This window comes from Aquarana catesbeiana, linkage group LG06 (genome assembly GCF_042186555.1).
Source record: "Aquarana catesbeiana isolate 2022-GZ linkage group LG06, ASM4218655v1, whole genome shotgun sequence".
NCBI lineage: Eukaryota > Metazoa > Chordata > Amphibia > Anura > Ranidae > Aquarana > Aquarana catesbeiana.
The window spans coordinates 200,620,283-200,636,266 of NC_133329.1; the positions used below are offsets into that span (position 1 = coordinate 200,620,283).

Consider the following 15,984-nt stretch of genomic DNA (forward strand, 5'->3'; position numbering starts at 1 on the left):
GTGCAATAATTTTATTACTTGCTCAGAAATACTGCAACCTGACTAGAATTCCATAATGGCAAGACTACAGTTGTTCAATGTCTTCAATCTTTGATTTATTGTTGCTGAACGTTAAAACCCCCTTGAACTATTGTATGTATATTATACTGTAATAAAAATATATAAAAAAAAATTCTATGTAATATTGTAACCATTCAACACACTTAAAAAAGAAACCATAAGCTCAGTATTAATATATGCTGGTGACAAAATTAAATATGATGTCACTCTCTCATATATAAAAAAAAAAAAAAAAAAAAACATCAGCATAATGCTACACAGGACAACACAAACAAGACCGCACAAAAAACAAAACAAGTATTAAAATACTTTCATTGTAAAATGAAATGAAGTCAGTAGAACTCAATGTGAGTGAAAACCTAAATGGACAATAGTATCAAAAATTTAGCAAGATGTTTTTTTTGTGGTGTTCAGAGACTTTAAAGTAGTTGATTGTATATCACAAAGTGGTCCAAAACGTCCACAGGCATCTTTAGCACGCAAGACAAAAGAATATGTTGCATCGTCAATGAACTGTGTTAGCGTACAAGCCATTGGTAATGGCAATGCTTTAATTTCGCCAATCTTCTTCCATAGCTTTTTGGAGTGGTTTGTATTTTCTTGGTGAACATAGAGACAATAGACTTGAGCAGCTGCACAGCTAGGATCAGCATGAGTGATGTTCCATGACAGGGCAATGCCTTTGGGATTCTGGACTTGAGCCAGTCTGAGTTCAGGTTTTTGTGGTGGTTTCAGCATCTGGGTATCTGGATTTTGGGATATATCCAAGTAGGCAACAGAGTCATGACTATTCTGTGGAATAAGAAAATATAATTAGCACTGAATATGTAGTCTGCCATAGTGTAAACCTGGCCTCGTGCACACAATCTGTACAATTTCAAAAAGCTCATCTGCTGGTATGACCTGCATTTACCACCAAAGCGCTCTTCCCTTCTAGAACTTGTCACATCCTTATTTCGTTTAACTTGTTCCCGTGGCGAGAAGCCATTTAATTACTCCCTGTGAGGTCTTTACAAAGCTTGAAAAATTCCTGAAGGGGCAGCTTTTGACATAAGGAATCAGCAGTTTGCCCAACTTCACTGCTGATTAACATATGCACACCCTGCAGAATTACATCTCCCAATAGCCCTTTTCCAATGATGTGGGCAGTGACAGAGGAGCAGAGAATAGTCAAACTCTACGGATCATGTATTTCGTGCCAGGGACAGCTCCTAGAAACTGAGCTGTAAAGAGGGAAAGAGATGGGCAGGTAATGAAGAGTCTATGTATGCAGCTCTATAATGCAACGTGTAAGCAATCTGCTACTGTAGTTTTGGGCACCTGTTCACAATAAGGATATCCAAGATCTGGTGAAAGTGCAGAGAAGGGCAACACAAATAGGAGGAAGAGAGGAGATCAGTTATGAGCAAAGATTAGCTGAACTGAATTTATTCTCTTTCGAGAAAAGGCGAATGAATAAATGGGGGAATTGATCACCATGTATAAATACATAAGAGGTTAATATAGTTACATAGTTCGTAAGGTTGAATAATGACACCAGTCCATCCAATTCAACTTGAGTGGGTGTCTACAATTGTCCCTATCCCTATACATTGTGTATCATTATTTTATTTAAGGTACCCACATAGCGCCGTCAATTTTACGCAGCGCTCCACATATACATCCCACACTCACATCAGTCCCTACCCTCAAGGAGCACACAATCCAAAGTCCCCAACTCACATTCATATTCAAACATTTGCAGGTAACACCACCAGGGATAGTTGATCCAGGGAATCCAGGAAGGTTTTTCCCGTTAGAGCAAACTGGATTACGCTTTTTTTTTTTTTTACTTCCTTTGGATCAACTGTGGGTTTAGGATTTTTTTTTTTTGGTAGGTCTATATGAACTTGTATTTTTTTTCAACCTAACTATATCTATAAAGGCACAGACATCATCTTTGCCATGTGTTGTATGTTGGATTAACCACTGAATGGGGAACACAGTAATTTCATAGTAGGAGAAACCACACTGGAAAACTGTTGACTGAGCACTCCCAATGCTGCATGGTAGAGAGGTGCAGGATAAATAGAGCTGGGTGGTGAGAGGCACAGCTATTCATTTTTTTTTACATATGTAGTTACCAGCCCTACTCTGAGCATTGCTGGCACTATCAAGTCAGTGTTACCACTCACAGGGAGTGATCGTTTGTTGGTTTTGCCCTAAATTCCACATTAATAAAGATTCTAAATGCCATAATATTTATTATTGCAGCCGGAACCCAAGGGACCTCTCTACAATTGCTGTTAAACCATACATCAAATACACAACAGCAATGCCAAGCAACTAGCTAGATCAGGGGTGACAAACTCAAATTCATCGGGTGGCCGCATCAGCAGTATGGATGGTCTGAAAGGGCCGGTTGTATCTGTAGGGCTATGTATCTACTGTTTAATATTACAGTGCTGTGAAGGGCAGGTGCAGACCAGCACCGAGACCACTCACACTCCTGTAGCAGATGATGCAACTCCAAAAAAGGAGGGTCACACAATGCTGGTATCATCCACAAGAAACCGTATTGGAGACTGCTCAGACTGTGTTCCGTACAGGGTGCAGGAGTGTGTTACGTACGGGGTGCAGGAGTGTGTTACGTACGGGGTGCAACATGTCATTTTCACCCCTCCTCCTAGGTTCTGACCTCTGCACCCACCACTCCCCCGCCCACACATCAGCTTCCACAGCCCTCACCCCCCCCCAAAAAAAGCTTCCTTACAACCTGCCTTCCTACCTCTGGTAGCACCCCGTATAACAAGTCCTCAAAAGGCCTGCCCACAGGATGCAGCCCTCTTGATGGTAAAAAAACAAAACAAAAACATTGCCTTCCAAGCTGACAGGAACCTCCGCCACTGACAGCTATCCTGGGCCAATCGCGCACCGGTGCTGCTGGATGGACTGAGCAGAAGAGCAGGACATGTTTACTCTAGTTCCCTAGGAGACGGCCGGCCGCACATGTGCTCACACAAAGCCAGCACCGCTTGCAGGACTAAGGAGAAGGATGTCTAATCTTGTCTGGGAGACAGGCAGTGGGAGAAACAGGAGGTGGCCGGCGGATGCTGCGCGGGTCAAGGCCTGGCGGGCCGGATTTGGCCTGCGGGCCTTGTGGTTGCCACTTGTGATCTAGATGGTGCTATATAAAAACATTGTTAAAGGAAAACTGGATATATAAAAACATCTTACTGGGGCCCCAGTTACCTAAATGTATTATTTAAATTAAATCTTTACTAATAATAAACCAAACATCATACCTGATCGAGTTTGTCCTGTCTGTGCACATAAGGGGTCATAGGAAATCCTAATATCTCCCTGGCCAAGAAAAATGCATTTGAATAGAGATGACATATGTCTGAATAGCAATCTGTAGTAATGCACAGATATCCAATTCCAACATCAAAAGTGTAATTATCCATAGAATTGTCAATATGTTTTACTTTCAACTGGGAGAAGAACATTTGTGTAATGATGTACAAGGCTAATAAATTATTTTCCCTATATCTTGGTAACTGACAGTTATCTTTTATATTATTGGAATATATCCACTGGTGGTATATACACAACACCTACCAAATCTCCATAATAGGATCTTACCTGTTATTAGGTATCCAGCAGTCGCCTATAACGCTATGAACATTTTTACCATCTAATTACAGCTGTGCTTAAAAGTTTGCGTACCCTTGGAGAATTGGTAATATACAATATGTACAATTTTTGAAGAAAACATGAGTGAGCAGGCAAAACATCTTTTATATCTTAGGCCCCTTTCACACGGGGCGGACTCTGCCAGCTCAGAGGGGAATCTCTCTGCTGATTCCTGCTAAGCAGGTGGGATGGCTGGTTTGTGTCCGTTCCCCTTACGCAGAGCGGAAAATACACAGCCTGCTCTCCTTTATGGGCAGTCGAATATAAACAGACCACCTGTCTGTTTACACCTGATTGCCATCCGATCTGCTAGATGGAGGAAAAGGATCCCCATCTGTTTTTAGCAGATCACATGTCCATTTACATCCGCTTTTACTTATAAGATAATGGAGGGTTTGATCAGGTCCGCCTGAAAAATTGTCAGACAGACCCAATCGTTTCGCCCGTGTGAAAAGGGCTTAATGGGATTTATATTTAACTATAGGCCAGAATGACACATTCATAAAACAAAACAAGGCAACAAGTAAACAAATAAAATGGCCCCTGTTCAAAAGTCTGCATACCCTTACTTCTTAATACTGTGCATTGTCCACTTTGAAGCTGTACCTACAGGTAAGCCTATAATAAGGTGTTTAGGAGATATTCACAGGAAACGTAGCCAGTGAAGTCACGGCATACCGTGCCGTGACTTTAGAGCTTTGTGCCGTAAACCATGACTCCCGTGCGCATGCCATTCAAGCGGTTGCAGCCAGCAAACCCAGAAGAAAGGAAGACCGGGTGAAGATGGAAGCCCTGTGAGCAGTAACAGCACCCTGCTGGGGGACTTTGTTTTAAGGCAAGTATATTATTAGGGCTTAAAACCACCCAGGGCCCACGGTTTTTTTTAAATAGCAAGTTTACTACTGCTTTAAGGTCATGATACGGCGATGGCCATTGCAGAACTTTTACCTTTTTCTGCTGTAACCCTGGAGGGTCAACTTGGCCTTGTGCTCAGTCATTGCCCTGCTGGAAAGTCCAAGAATGTCCCATGCACAGATTTCATGCAGAATAAACATTGTCTGCCAGTAGTTTGTGATAACATACTGTATTCATCTTGACATCAATTTTCACAAGATTGCCTATGCCTTTAGAGCTCAACCCCCCCCCCCCAAAAAAAAACATCAGTGAGCCACCATGCTTCACAGTGGGTATGGTATTTATGTTGCTATAGGCCTTGTTGATCTTCTCCAAGCAGAGCTCATAGTTGTGACCATAAAGCTCTGTTTTGGTCTTGTTGATCCAGATTATAGTGCCAGAAGCTGTGAGGTGTGTCAAGGTGTCAGGCATATTGTAACTGGGCTTTTTCTGTGACATTGGTGCTGTAAAGGCTTCTTTCTGGCAAATTGACCATGCAGCTAATTTTGTTCAAGTATCAGCGTATTGTACTCCTGGAAACAACCACACAGTCTTTTTCCAGACCAGCCAACATTTCTCCTGAGGTTACCTGTGGGGTTTTCTTTCTATCCCTAACAAGTTTTCCTTCACCTTGTTAAGCAGGTCTTTTGACGGTTCTTTTCTGCTCCCCATGGCTCAGTATCTAGCCTGCTCTGTGCATCCATGTGAGAACTCACTATTTTTTAAGACACTACTTGCAATTCAATTAATATAACCTTTAATTGCCATTTTAACCTGTGTGCATCACCTTGTGTGTCTGTACCAAGGCCAAACATTCCAGGGTATGTAAACTTTTGACCAGCGCCATTTGGGAGATTTCTGTTATCATTAAGATTTAAAAAGGAGCTAAACAACTAATAAATGGCTTCATATGATCACTATCCTTAAAACACTTTTTTTTGCATGATCAGTCATATTTTCAATATCAATGCCATAATGTCATGCTTCCTGGCAGGGTATGCAAGCTTTTGAGCACAACTGTATATAATATTTTGCGATTAGGATAGCCAAAGCATTTTAAGTATACATTTATATACAAATTACAGAACTCCACTCATATCATTAGTCAGATCTTTTTTTTCCTTTTTAACTGTGATATCCTGGACACTTCCCAATAGGTTTTCTTTTATTGTTCGTATGTTGAACTACAACCCCAATTCCAAAAAAGTTGAGAAATGGTAAAATCTACATAAAAACAGAATGCAATGATTTGGAAGTCTCATAAACCCATATTTTCCTAACTCCATGGCAGCATACAGATGGATAAGCTCTGCCCTCGCTCCTAACCCATAAGACTCCTTGTCTTACAAGACTCCTCATAAATTTTGAGGCTGATCCAGTCCACGTGCGCCTTGTTTATCCTCATCACCTCGTAGGACCAAACAATGTGTGCAAGCAGCTCCCCTTACCTGGCTACAACAAACTTGTAGCCGGCCACCTGTTGCACCCCAGGTGCTTAATTCCCTCTGGCCATGCATGCTTCATTTGTTGATGCTTCTCCTTATGGCAGCTAAAATGCTTAGCAAGTTCCATAGCAACTTGGGGTCGAATGAAAGCACCTGCAGGACGCATGTAGGCTGTTTGAAGTGTAATTCCACTTTTGTGTGTGTGTATGTATATATATATATACACACACACACACACACACACACACACACACACACACACACACACACACACACACATATATATATATATATATATATATGAGAGAGAGAGAGAGAGAGAACCACACAATTCCATTGGGTGATTTGTGTACAGAACACAATATTTCAAATGTGTTGCAGATTCTTTTTGTTTCTGTTCTAAGCAAAACTTTTTCATCATGTCCTGCTTTCTGCATGGCAGTGTTTGGTTCATTAACCACTCAGTGAAATCTCAGGGCTCTGGTGTGGGAAGCTGCAGTATCAAGCAGTTTGTGATTTAGATGATGAAGACCAATAGGTTGTCACATTTCATTAAGCACATAGTCAAGACACACTAAAGGAGTTGTCTCCACTCAACCTGTGCAGGGGCGATCTACTCTGGCAACATCCAGTTTCCCTTCCAGAACAAGTTAACTAGTCTCAGAGCCTTCCCAGTCAAATCAACCATCTTCAGATACTTCCAAAGAAGATGCAGATGAGCATGACTGTATGGAGATTGCCTTGTTCAAACAATCAGTAATAAAGATGATGTTGAACAAATTGTCACAATTCATTAGGCATGTGGTCAAGACACAAAGGAGTTGCTTGAGCTCACCTTGTACAAGAGTCATCTACTCTGGCAATGTCCAGTTTTCCTTCCAAACCAGTAAACTGCACTTTCTCATGCCAATCAATCCTCTTCAGACTCTTCCAAAGAGGGTGACCTTTGTCCAGCTTTGATCCCTCCCTTTGTAAGGCTGGCAAGATGCTTCAAGATAGACGAAAGACGGTGGAAGTATTTCAAGTACCTCCGAAGGATGGCTTTGCAATTTTCCTATGGTGACTGCATTAAAAGCTCATTCTAGAAGAATAGAGAAAAAAATAATGTTTTTACATCAGGATGCCAAAATTATGCCCTTTTAAAGAGGAAGGTGTCGGGCGTGTGGAGTCACCCCTTTGGTCGGTATGGCCCTTTATGTGATTGGCCAAATATAGGACTTTACTATTAGTTGTGTCCTTCAAGGAAGTACTCATTCACTGCATTGCTCATAGAAGGTGAAGCTTACATTGACAGCATGGATCTGTGATTGTGGTTAGTATGGCTTCATATGCCTTAAAGTGGATGTAAACCCTCACATATACCCAGTGAAGTGAAGTAAGTCTCAGATGATACACAGGGATGAAACAAATCTCCCCACATAAGTTTTACATGTATATCTGCTGTCTTCAGCTTTCTATGTCTTTAGAAAGTGCACATCGGGTTACAGATTTTCTCTTCCTGTTCAGCACTGGGAGAGGATTATTAGCATACAGCCAAGACAGCTGATTGGAGGAAAGGCACACACCCCCACTCCACATTGGAAAAGGAAGGAAGTAATGTGCAAAGCTCTGCTGTGAGACGGCAAGCGATATGTGCGAATGTATTTATAGCAACCTCCCACGACACAAACTTCAGGCTGCTTTTATCTCCAGTCTTGGAGAAATTGTCAGGCCGATAACAGAGCTACGGGACAGAAGAAACACACGGGACTCAGTGCTTTGGAGAGAGATAAGAAAACACTACAGAGATATGTGCCCAGCTCAAATTTCATGAATTGTGTTTACATCCACTTTAAGATAAATATCTGTTGAGTTAAAGGGGGCTGCAGTTCAAGAGTTAATTTCCACTGTCTCTCTGGAGAGGCTAGTTTCAGCAGTCCAGGCTGGAAGTCCAAGACAGACTGGTTAGCGAAGAGCTCCATGCAAGGATGATTTCTGGTATTTTGGAGACTGTGCCACTCATACCTGTCTTAGGGAAGCTTGATTGCTGCTCCTCTTTCAACATGGGTACAGCCTTGATCTCGGTTGCTTGCACCCTCAGGGCAAGCACTCAAGGCCATGTTGGAAAGATCATCCATCCTTCTCATCTGAGATTGTGCACACACAGAGTTCCTTGCGCCAGTGACAAGGGATGATAATTTCAATCCCAGCAGACAAGGTCTTGGAATAGGTACTATTGTTACTCAGAGGGTGAGCTATTCCACCTTTCCAAAGCGGTCTCTTTTCAGAAGTAACCTTGTCCGTAGTTCAAGTCATTATTCAGCTTACATGCCTACTACATGTGTCTGGTTGGTAGATAAGCAGCACGGTCATCTGACCCCTACACAAGTCCTTATGCAAGGACTAATCGTGGTTCAGAATTATGCCTTTTCTGCTGCTAGAAGACATACCGATGTTAAGGTGCTGACTTTTCCTGGCGTCCCTCTCTTCACCTGTCAGCATCTGCATTCTTGATGAATATCGGGACCACGGTCTTTCCTGTCCCTGTATTGAGTGAACTCCGTGGGGGAGGCACCCTTTCCAGAAGAGGTTTTCTCCAACAGTGGACACGCACCAAACTATTTATATCTCACAGACACATGGTAGAAAATCTTCTCAGTTGCCAGAGAGTGGTCCAAAGATCATTGTTCTGACATTTTTAGACAGCTTTTCACAGATTGGTGAAACTCTGTCCATCTTCACTTCTGGGTGAACTCTCAGCCCATACCCAATCATGTTAGTGGCCCGTTACCAATTAACCTAATTCTTTACAAAATGTTCAGGCTCTTCCTGGTTAGTACCAGCTTTTTGTAGCCCCTTTTTGAAATGTGTTGCTGCCATCCATTTCCAACATTTTATTTTTATAAATTTAAAAAAAAATAAAATTAAAAAATGGTACATTTTCTCAGTTTAAACATTTGATATGTTTTTTTTATTTTCTACTGTGAATAAAATATGGAGTTATGAGATTTGCAAATCATTGCATTCTGTCTTTATATAGATTTTACACTGGGGCACAACTTTCTGGAATTAGGGTTTTATATACAGTTGTATATTTGATGTATGGGCTAATAGTTATTAAAATACTTTAGCATGCCATCAAAAACACAGAATTAAAAGTTTTATCATAATTCTAGCACATTTTGGCACATGCAATTTATGTGTTTTTTCATGTATGGGTAGTAGATAGCTTACACCGACAGTCTGCAGGAGTCCTGCATCTGCTGATCGCTGGTGCAATGCTTTCCAGCAAAAACAAAAAACAAAACAAAAATGGTAAATGCACATTTTTTTTACCTGGAAAAAAAAAATGTACATTTATATATATATATTTTTTTAAATGGTGACCTTATCCTTTAATCTCTACTACAAGCTAGGTATCACAATATAAGCAACCATTTATCCTTTGAAGTGATTGGCTTCTACCATTAGCGATTGGTTAATGGTAGCACTAAAAATAAACTGTAGGATTTACAAGCATTTTAACTCGGTTCACACTGGGGATTCCTGTCAGGCAGGAAAGGGGGGGGGGGTTGGGCAGCACATTACATGGTAAGACCTACCCCAAAAAGAAGCCCTACTGTGTCTTTTGTTGCCAAAATTAATATAAGTCCCGGGCTTATTTTCGGGGAAACACGGTATATAGTCATCTGGTGAGTGTAAATTTTGGAAGGTGGCATCGTATTTTCCTCTATTGCCGACCGGCTGCTCTCCCGAACTTGTCACATCCTTATTTCGTTTAACTTGTTCCCGTGGCGAGAAGCCATTTAATTACTCCCTGTGAGGTCTTTACAAAGCTTGAAAAATTCCTGAAGGGGCAGCTTTTGACATAAGGAATCAGCAGTTTGCCCAACTTCACTGCTGATTAACATATGCACACCCTGCAGAATTACATCTCCCAATAGCCCTTTTCCAATGATGTGGGCAGTGACAGAGGAGCAGAGAATAGTCAAACTCTACGGATCATGTATTTCGTGCCAGGGACAGCTCCTAGAAACTGAGCTGTAAAGAGGGAAAGAGATGGGCAGGTAATGAAGAGTCTATGTATGCAGCTCTATAATGCAACGTGTAAGCAATCTGCTACTGTAGTTTTGGGCACCTGTTCACAATAAGGATATCCAAGATCTGGTGAAAGTGCAGAGAAGGGCAACACAAATAGGAGGAAGAGAGGAGATCAGTTATGAGCAAAGATTAGCTGAACTGAATTTATTCTCTTTCGAGAAAAGGCGAATGAATAAATGGGGGAATTGATCACCATGTATAAATACATAAGAGGTTAATATAGTTACATAGTTCGTAAGGTTGAATAATGACACCAGTCCATCCAATTCAACTTGAGTGGGTGTCTACAATTGTCCCTATCCCTATACATTGTGTATCATTATTTTATTTAAGGTACCCACATAGCGCCGTCAATTTTACGCAGCGCTCCACATATACATCCCACACTCACATCAGTCCCTACCCTCAAGGAGCACACAATCCAAAGTCCCCAACTCACATTCATATTCAAACATTTGCAGGTAACACCACCAGGGATAGTTGATCCAGGGAATCCAGGAAGGTTTTTCCCGTTAGAGCAAACTGGATTACGCTTTTTTTTTTTTTTACTTCCTTTGGATCAACTGTGGGTTTAGGATTTTTTTTTTTTGGTAGGTCTATATGAACTTGTATTTTTTTTCAACCTAACTATATCTATAAAGGCACAGACATCATCTTTGCCATGTGTTGTATGTTGGATTAACCACTGAATGGGGAACACAGTAATTTCATAGTAGGAGAAACCACACTGGAAAACTGTTGACTGAGCACTCCCAATGCTGCATGGTAGAGAGGTGCAGGATAAATAGAGCTGGGTGGTGAGAGGCACAGCTATTCATTTTTTTTTACATATGTAGTTACCAGCCCTACTCTGAGCATTGCTGGCACTATCAAGTCAGTGTTACCACTCACAGGGAGTGATCGTTTGTTGGTTTTGCCCTAAATTCCACATTAATAAAGATTCTAAATGCCATAATATTTATTATTGCAGCCGGAACCCAAGGGACCTCTCTACAATTGCTGTTAAACCATACATCAAATACACAACAGCAATGCCAAGCAACTAGCTAGATCAGGGGTGACAAACTCAAATTCATCGGGTGGCCGCATCAGCAGTATGGATGGTCTGAAAGGGCCGGTTGTATCTGTAGGGCTATGTATCTACTGTTTAATATTACAGTGCTGTGAAGGGCAGGTGCAGACCAGCACCGAGACCACTCACACTCCTGTAGCAGATGATGCAACTCCAAAAAAGGAGGGTCACACAATGCTGGTATCATCCACAAGAAACCGTATTGGAGACTGCTCAGACTGTGTTCCGTACAGGGTGCAGGAGTGTGTTACGTACGGGGTGCAGGAGTGTGTTACGTACGGGGTGCAACATGTCATTTTCACCCCTCCTCCTAGGTTCTGACCTCTGCACCCACCACTCCCCCGCCCACACATCAGCTTCCACAGCCCTCACCCCCCCCCAAAAAAAGCTTCCTTACAACCTGCCTTCCTACCTCTGGTAGCACCCCGTATAACAAGTCCTCAAAAGGCCTGCCCACAGGATGCAGCCCTCTTGATGGTAAAAAAACAAAACAAAAACATTGCCTTCCAAGCTGACAGGAACCTCCGCCACTGACAGCTATCCTGGGCCAATCGCGCACCGGTGCTGCTGGATGGACTGAGCAGAAGAGCAGGACATGTTTACTCTAGTTCCCTAGGAGACGGCCGGCCGCACATGTGCTCACACAAAGCCAGCACCGCTTGCAGGACTAAGGAGAAGGATGTCTAATCTTGTCTGGGAGACAGGCAGTGGGAGAAACAGGAGGTGGCCGGCGGATGCTGCGCGGGTCAAGGCCTGGCGGGCCGGATTTGGCCTGCGGGCCTTGTGGTTGCCACTTGTGATCTAGATGGTGCTATATAAAAACATTGTTAAAGGAAAACTGGATATATAAAAACATCTTACTGGGGCCCCAGTTACCTAAATGTATTATTTAAATTAAATCTTTACTAATAATAAACCAAACATCATACCTGATCGAGTTTGTCCTGTCTGTGCACATAAGGGGTCATAGGAAATCCTAATATCTCCCTGGCCAAGAAAAATGCATTTGAATAGAGATGACATATGTCTGAATAGCAATCTGTAGTAATGCACAGATATCCAATTCCAACATCAAAAGTGTAATTATCCATAGAATTGTCAATATGTTTTACTTTCAACTGGGAGAAGAACATTTGTGTAATGATGTACAAGGCTAATAAATTATTTTCCCTATATCTTGGTAACTGACAGTTATCTTTTATATTATTGGAATATATCCACTGGTGGTATATACACAACACCTACCAAATCTCCATAATAGGATCTTACCTGTTATTAGGTATCCAGCAGTCGCCTATAACGCTATGAACATTTTTACCATCTAATTACAGCTGTGCTTAAAAGTTTGCGTACCCTTGGAGAATTGGTAATATACAATATGTACAATTTTTGAAGAAAACATGAGTGAGCAGGCAAAACATCTTTTATATCTTAGGCCCCTTTCACACGGGGCGGACTCTGCCAGCTCAGAGGGGAATCTCTCTGCTGATTCCTGCTAAGCAGGTGGGATGGCTGGTTTGTGTCCGTTCCCCTTACGCAGAGCGGAAAATACACAGCCTGCTCTCCTTTATGGGCAGTCGAATATAAACAGACCACCTGTCTGTTTACACCTGATTGCCATCCGATCTGCTAGATGGAGGAAAAGGATCCCCATCTGTTTTTAGCAGATCACATGTCCATTTACATCCGCTTTTACTTATAAGATAATGGAGGGTTTGATCAGGTCCGCCTGAAAAATTGTCAGACAGACCCAATCGTTTCGCCCGTGTGAAAAGGGCTTAATGGGATTTATATTTAACTATAGGCCAGAATGACACATTCATAAAACAAAACAAGGCAACAAGTAAACAAATAAAATGGCCCCTGTTCAAAAGTCTGCATACCCTTACTTCTTAATACTGTGCATTGTCCACTTTGAAGCTGTACCTACAGGTAAGCCTATAATAAGGTGTTTAGGAGATATTCACAGGAAACGTAGCCAGTGAAGTCACGGCATACCGTGCCGTGACTTTAGAGCTTTGTGCCGTAAACCATGACTCCCGTGCGCATGCCATTCAAGCGGTTGCAGCCAGCAAACCCAGAAGAAAGGAAGACCGGGTGAAGATGGAAGCCCTGTGAGCAGTAACAGCACCCTGCTGGGGGACTTTGTTTTAAGGCAAGTATATTATTAGGGCTTAAAACCACCCAGGGCCCACGGTTTTTTTTAAATAGCAAGTTTACTACTGCTTTAAGGTCATGATACGGCGATGGCCATTGCAGAACTTTTACCTTTTTCTGCTGTAACCCTGGAGGGTCAACTTGGCCTTGTGCTCAGTCATTGCCCTGCTGGAAAGTCCAAGAATGTCCCATGCACAGATTTCATGCAGAATAAACATTGTCTGCCAGTAGTTTGTGATAACATACTGTATTCATCTTGACATCAATTTTCACAAGATTGCCTATGCCTTTAGAGCTCAACCCCCCCCCCCCAAAAAAAAACATCAGTGAGCCACCATGCTTCACAGTGGGTATGGTATTTATGTTGCTATAGGCCTTGTTGATCTTCTCCAAGCAGAGCTCATAGTTGTGACCATAAAGCTCTGTTTTGGTCTTGTTGATCCAGATTATAGTGCCAGAAGCTGTGAGGTGTGTCAAGGTGTCAGGCATATTGTAACTGGGCTTTTTCTGTGACATTGGTGCTGTAAAGGCTTCTTTCTGGCAAATTGACCATGCAGCTAATTTTGTTCAAGTATCAGCGTATTGTACTCCTGGAAACAACCACACAGTCTTTTTCCAGACCAGCCAACATTTCTCCTGAGGTTACCTGTGGGGTTTTCTTTCTATCCCTAACAAGTTTTCCTTCACCTTGTTAAGCAGGTCTTTTGACGGTTCTTTTCTGCTCCCCATGGCTCAGTATCTAGCCTGCTCTGTGCATCCATGTGAGAACTCACTATTTTTTAAGACACTACTTGCAATTCAATTAATATAACCTTTAATTGCCATTTTAACCTGTGTGCATCACCTTGTGTGTCTGTACCAAGGCCAAACATTCCAGGGTATGTAAACTTTTGACCAGCGCCATTTGGGAGATTTCTGTTATCATTAAGATTTAAAAAGGAGCTAAACAACTAATAAATGGCTTCATATGATCACTATCCTTAAAACACTTTTTTTTGCATGATCAGTCATATTTTCAATATCAATGCCATAATGTCATGCTTCCTGGCAGGGTATGCAAGCTTTTGAGCACAACTGTATATAATATTTTGCGATTAGGATAGCCAAAGCATTTTAAGTATACATTTATATACAAATTACAGAACTCCACTCATATCATTAGTCAGATCTTTTTTTTCCTTTTTAACTGTGATATCCTGGACACTTCCCAATAGGTTTTCTTTTATTGTTCGTATGTTGAACTACAACCCCAATTCCAAAAAAGTTGAGAAATGGTAAAATCTACATAAAAACAGAATGCAATGATTTGGAAGTCTCATAAACCCATATTTTCCTAACTCCATGGCAGCATACAGATGGATAAGCTCTGCCCTCGCTCCTAACCCATAAGACTCCTTGTCTTACAAGACTCCTCATAAATTTTGAGGCTGATCCAGTCCACGTGCGCCTTGTTTATCCTCATCACCTCGTAGGACCAAACAATGTGTGCAAGCAGCTCCCCTTACCTGGCTACAACAAACTTGTAGCCGGCCACCTGTTGCACCCCAGGTGCTTAATTCCCTCTGGCCATGCATGCTTCATTTGTTGATGCTTCTCCTTATGGCAGCTAAAATGCTTAGCAAGTTCCATAGCAACTTGGGGTCGAATGAAAGCACCTGCAGGACGCATGTAGGCTGTTTGAAGTGTAATTCCACTTTTGTGTGTGTGTATGTATATATATATATACACACACACACACACACACACACACACACACACACACACACACACACATATATATATATATATATATATATATATGAGAGAGAGAGAGAGAGAGAACCACACAATTCCATTGGGTGATTTGTGTACAGAACACAATATTTCAAATGTGTTGCAGATTCTTTTTGTTTCTGTTCTAAGCAAAACTTTTTCATCATGTCCTGCTTTCTGCATGGCAGTGTTTGGTTCATTAACCACTCAGTGAAATCTCAGGGCTCTGGTGTGGGAAGCTGCAGTATCAAGCAGTTTGTGATTTAGATGATGAAGACCAATAGGTTGTCACATTTCATTAAGCACATAGTCAAGACACACTAAAGGAGTTGTCTCCACTCAACCTGTGCAGGGGCGATCTACTCTGGCAACATCCAGTTTCCCTTCCAGAACAAGTTAACTAGTCTCAGAGCCTTCCCAGTCAAATCAACCATCTTCAGATACTTCCAAAGAAGATGCAGATGAGCATGACTGTATGGAGATTGCCTTGTTCAAACAATCAGTAATAAAGATGATGTTGAACAAATTGTCACAATTCATTAGGCATGTGGTCAAGACACAAAGGAGTTGCTTGAGCTCACCTTGTACAAGAGTCATCTACTCTGGCAATGTCCAGTTTTCCTTCCAAACCAGTAAACTGCACTTTCTCATGCCAATCAATCCTCTTCAGACTCTTCCAAAGAGGGTGACCTTTGTCCAGTTTTGATCCCTCCCTTTGTAAGGCTGGCAAGATGCTTCAAGATAGACGAAAGACGGTGGAAGTATTTCAAGTACCTCCGAAGGATGGCTTTGCAATTTTCCTATGGTGACTGCATTAAAAGCTCATTCTAGAAGAATAGAGAAAAAAAT

At 41.8% G+C, this 15,984-nt stretch overlaps 1 protein-coding gene across 7 annotated transcripts in view; it reads right to left on the reverse strand.

Moving 5' to 3' along the window:
- Positions 1-354: 354 nt before the first annotated feature.
- Positions 355-15,984, reverse strand: part of ATF7IP2 (activating transcription factor 7 interacting protein 2) — a 589,221-nt gene continuing 573,591 nt past the window's right edge. For 4 of the 7 annotated variants that reach the window (XM_073591216.1, XM_073591215.1, XM_073591213.1 and 1 more), the window contains one exon: positions 355-852. In XM_073591216.1, the coding sequence (XP_073447317.1) occupies positions 445-852 (408 nt within the window). In that variant the 3' untranslated portion in view covers positions 355-444. Of the gene's footprint in view, positions 853-3,344; positions 3,403-12,155; positions 12,214-15,984 lie in introns of all 7 variants that reach the window. The other 3 variants (XM_073591220.1, XM_073591217.1, XM_073591218.1) reach the window with 2 other exon arrangements.